This window comes from Dermacentor albipictus, chromosome 8, assembly GCF_038994185.2.
Source record: "Dermacentor albipictus isolate Rhodes 1998 colony chromosome 8, USDA_Dalb.pri_finalv2, whole genome shotgun sequence".
Lineage (NCBI taxonomy): Eukaryota > Metazoa > Arthropoda > Arachnida > Ixodida > Ixodidae > Dermacentor > Dermacentor albipictus.
The window spans coordinates 12,223,102-12,227,015 of NC_091828.1; the positions used below are offsets into that span (position 1 = coordinate 12,223,102).

General features: G+C 47.0%; 1 protein-coding gene across 1 annotated transcript; it reads left to right on the forward strand.

Moving 5' to 3' along the window:
* The first annotated feature begins 320 nt into the window (after positions 1-320).
* LOC135915538 (putative nuclease HARBI1) lies at positions 321-2,835 on the forward strand. Its single transcript, XM_065448652.1, has 4 exons — positions 321-899; positions 1,349-1,563; positions 1,882-2,107; positions 2,608-2,835. Exons 1-4 carry the CDS (start codon positions 321-323, stop codon positions 2,833-2,835), a joined length of 1,248 nt encoding a protein of 415 aa, XP_065304724.1.
* Positions 2,836-3,914: the final 1,079 nt, after the last annotated feature.

The window sequence follows — 3,914 nt, forward strand, 5'->3', positions numbered from 1 at the left end:
ACAAAGCTGCTCATCGGCCGTTCCATCTGTGGCCTCAGAAGTCATTCACGCTCGGTCACCATACGCACAAGGACAAAATCACCCATCATAACCACGTTTAACAACCGCAACGTCAGTCACTACTGAAACACTAGCCCCCGTATTCACAAACGCTCCTTGACTCGACCCTCCACTTGAAACGCTCCTTGAGGGTCATTTTCCATTTCACAAATCGCCCTCGACTTGAAACGCTCCTCAAGTGAAGGAAATCCCGAGCGCTTTCCTCGAGAATCTCAAGGTAGCATCGAGGCTACCTTGGGCAGCTCCTTCACTCGAGCGTTATGGCGGATTACGCTTCGTTCGTCGATTATGTTCTCCGTGTCGACGAGCTATTCGGCGTCGCCATAGACAACAGCGATATTGCAGACGTAGCACGACAGAGGCTGAGGGACCACCTGAATCCCATGGAACACTTCACCAACAGCGAATTTCTCGCACGCTATCGGTTCACGAAGTGCACCGTGAAGAAGCTGCTTGACTGCCTGCCTCTTGAACAGAGCGCCAGCAACCGTGGCCACCCTCTGCCAGCAATGCTTCAACTTCTTCTCGCTTTACGCTTTTATGGAGCGGGCACATTTCAAGTTGTGACAGGTGACCTAGTGAACGTGTCGCAACCGACAGTGAGCCGCGTCGTCGAACGTGTCTCACGACTAATTGCTACGCACTTCTTCCCGGTCGTCGTGAAGTTTCCGAGCACAGATAGCGAGTTCCGTGCGACGATGGTGGATTTCTACCGCATTGCCAAGTTTCCCGAGGTGACGGGGTGTATAGACTGCACCCACATCCGCATCAAGGCACCGGGTGGGCCGAATGGCGAAGTTTACCGCAATCGGAAGGGTTACTTCTCCATAAATGTACAGGTAAATTGCTACCTCTTTTCTCTTCTCTATATTAGCGCAGCATTAATTCTTAATGAGACAGTCATGTGTTAATGTCTACAGGCTTCAATAAACAGTATACTGGCTAATTGGATCAGTCAAGGTAGAAATCAATTTACTCCATTCCGATCCTTTTCCTGCTCCAGATAATGACATAGCGTATTTCGTGATAATGCGCGGTGATATGGCCGAGTAAATGAAGAATGGCGTGGCAATAGTGCTATACGTTTTATATTAGAAGACTATCGTACATATTGGGGCTCTTCTTTGAATTTCTTTAGATCACCAAAAGGGAAGTAGGGCCTTGCAATTCTAAAAAGCAGTGGCTGCTTCTACTCAGAAAAAGACTATCGTGTATGTGTGAATTGCGCGGCTTATATTCACCTCAGCTGAAAAAAAAAATGACAATCGATTCTTCTTTTTTTCATTAGGTCATTGCAGGGCCGCAGCTGCAATTTTACGACGTCGTGGCTAGCTGGCCCGGCTCCGTGCATGACAGTCGAATCTTCGACAACAGTCGTGCACGTGTTCTCTACGAGACAAAACGAATGCCTGGTCTTCTACTTGGCGATGCTGGCTATGCATGCATGCCCTTCCTAATGACCCCACTAGCTTCCTCCGGACGTCCGAACAGCCCCGAGAGGAAGTGAGTACCGCTGCATAAAGCAAAAAGCACAATAAACCTTATGTAATGACGTACAGTTTCTTGCATTTGAAGGTTCAATTAGAGTAAGCGTGATCGATATTTTAGTAGTAATGACGTAATTTTCCAAAATATAGCTTTGTTTTATTACCTTCATGTATTTCATGTAATCTGTTCTTGCTACACCGAATATAAGACGCAATACAATTAACATATTAGCCGCAAGAGCTTTGACGACTAACCTGCTTATGATGCCAAGGTATAAAGTGCGTCTCAGAGTAGTTAGCATAAGTGTAAACTAACATTGTCTGTTTTGCACAGGTATCAAGCTGCTCACATCCGCACCCGCAACACTGTAGAGAGAGCTTTCGGTGTGTGGAAGCGTCGCTTCCCATGTTTGGACATGGGGCTTCAGCACTTGACGGAGCGTTCTGCGGTCATTACGACAGCCTGTGCTGCCCTGCATAACCTGGCAGTACTGAGGCAGGACCCGGAACCTCCAGCTGTGGTGATCCCACAACACTTGAGGCGGCAGCAGCCTGATGTGGCGAGGCAAACTGACACACTGCATGGATCGCAATGTCGACTGAGGCTTATTGCTCGAACATTTAACTAAAACATCATAAAAGTGAATTTGCACCTACGTTAATCCAGATTTCAAAACGAGTACATCTTGGAAACTCCAATTATGTGCAAGATAAGGAATACCATCAAAGTGCAAGCACACTTTACTGGTCAGGACACTCCTTTAGTACTTATTTCATATGTATATTTTGGTGCTTTTTTCGTGTATTGTGTATATTATTGCTTATTCGCACAAGTAGTTTCAATCATTAACCACAGTTGCAGCTGTATCATACTCCTTACATATTAAAGTATAACCGTGTGTGAAAACATAATGAAACATTTAATTTTATGCCTGCTGGCTTTATGCAAGTTGCTGCTTCTTTGCCTCTAATTCAAGAAACAGCATCTGGCGCTCCATGTCATCGCGCCACTTTCGCTGCTCCAGCTGCTGTTGCCGCATTGCACTTCGATTTGGTGCAGTTCCTGCTTCCGTTGTTCGTCCATCCTGTGACGTTGTCGTTGCTGGATGAGCTGCTGCCGACGCAAGCGAATCTCTACAGAGTGCAGTTCTGCTTTGCGCTCCTCATCTTTCTGAAGCGCCTTCAGTCGGGCAGCTCCTTCAGGTGCGAGCGCCCGCTCTATCGCAGCTGTGCGGCCTCGTGCTGGTCTCAGTTGCTGAGGTGTGTCAATGAGAGCCGCAGCGTCTGAAGCTTCCAGTCGAGCAGGTGTTGGCACTGCATGTGGCGTGGTCTCAGTCGTCGATAGCGGCACGGTACTGGGACCTGCCAAGACAGCACTTTCCTGTGCCGGCAGTGGTGCCTGAACTGGATAATCTGCACACATAAATTAAACATTAACTTAGAGCCTAGGACACACTGCAGTTGAAAACTCATTTTTGTATGCAGTGTCGATTCATAGTTTGAACATCTTATGAATACAAATACACATACATGCAGGCACACTAATCAGACAGTCACAAGTGATCAGTCACACACGAAATGGAAAGCGCTAGGGGCTTTAGACTGTAACCCAGGCCAGCAAGTGAAAAGAAAAAGTAAGCAGCTTATCCATATGATGCCCTCCAAGTGTGCTAGTCACAGAAATATATAGGAAAAGTGTGTTCCAGTCTACACTCAGTGTTGCCGTAACAACAGACTAAAGTTTCACTACTAAATAGTGGCGCCTGGAGTAGCATGTAATTTGAACTAGCAATAGATACAACTTCACTCTGTGATGTTTCTGACAGATGTTAGTTGCACAAATATGCTGTCAAAGGAGGCTCAATTCCACACAGCTTCCAGTGCTGCTGGATAAGCACGCTGGATGCATCTCAGCTGTAGCATGAAATTTCAGATAACAGGAGAAACAACTTATCTGGTGATGCCTGCTACATGTTAGTCACAGAAATCAGCTGCAAAGAAGGCATGTCGCCAGGAGCCGGTGCTGCTGGAGGAGCATGAGCGTTAGAACCGAAGGCGCCCGAGCTGTAGAAGGCGACATGCCCGTTGCTTCTGATAGAGCGCAGACTTCCGAAGCTGGCTGTGGTACCACAGGAGTAGGGCCTGAAAATACACAGGAAGCAGAACTAGTGCCCCACAGGCAGTTGGTGCAATCAAAAGAGCATTCATACATTGCAACTTTACTGTAGAGGCACTTTTGTTTGCGTGCATGCACACTTATTTTTGCACATGTACACACAGGAACCACAATGAATGTCTTCATGTTATCAGCATTAAAATTGGATAACAGGTTGCAGGGGGCACATTGCTGGCAGTATGCAAACACAG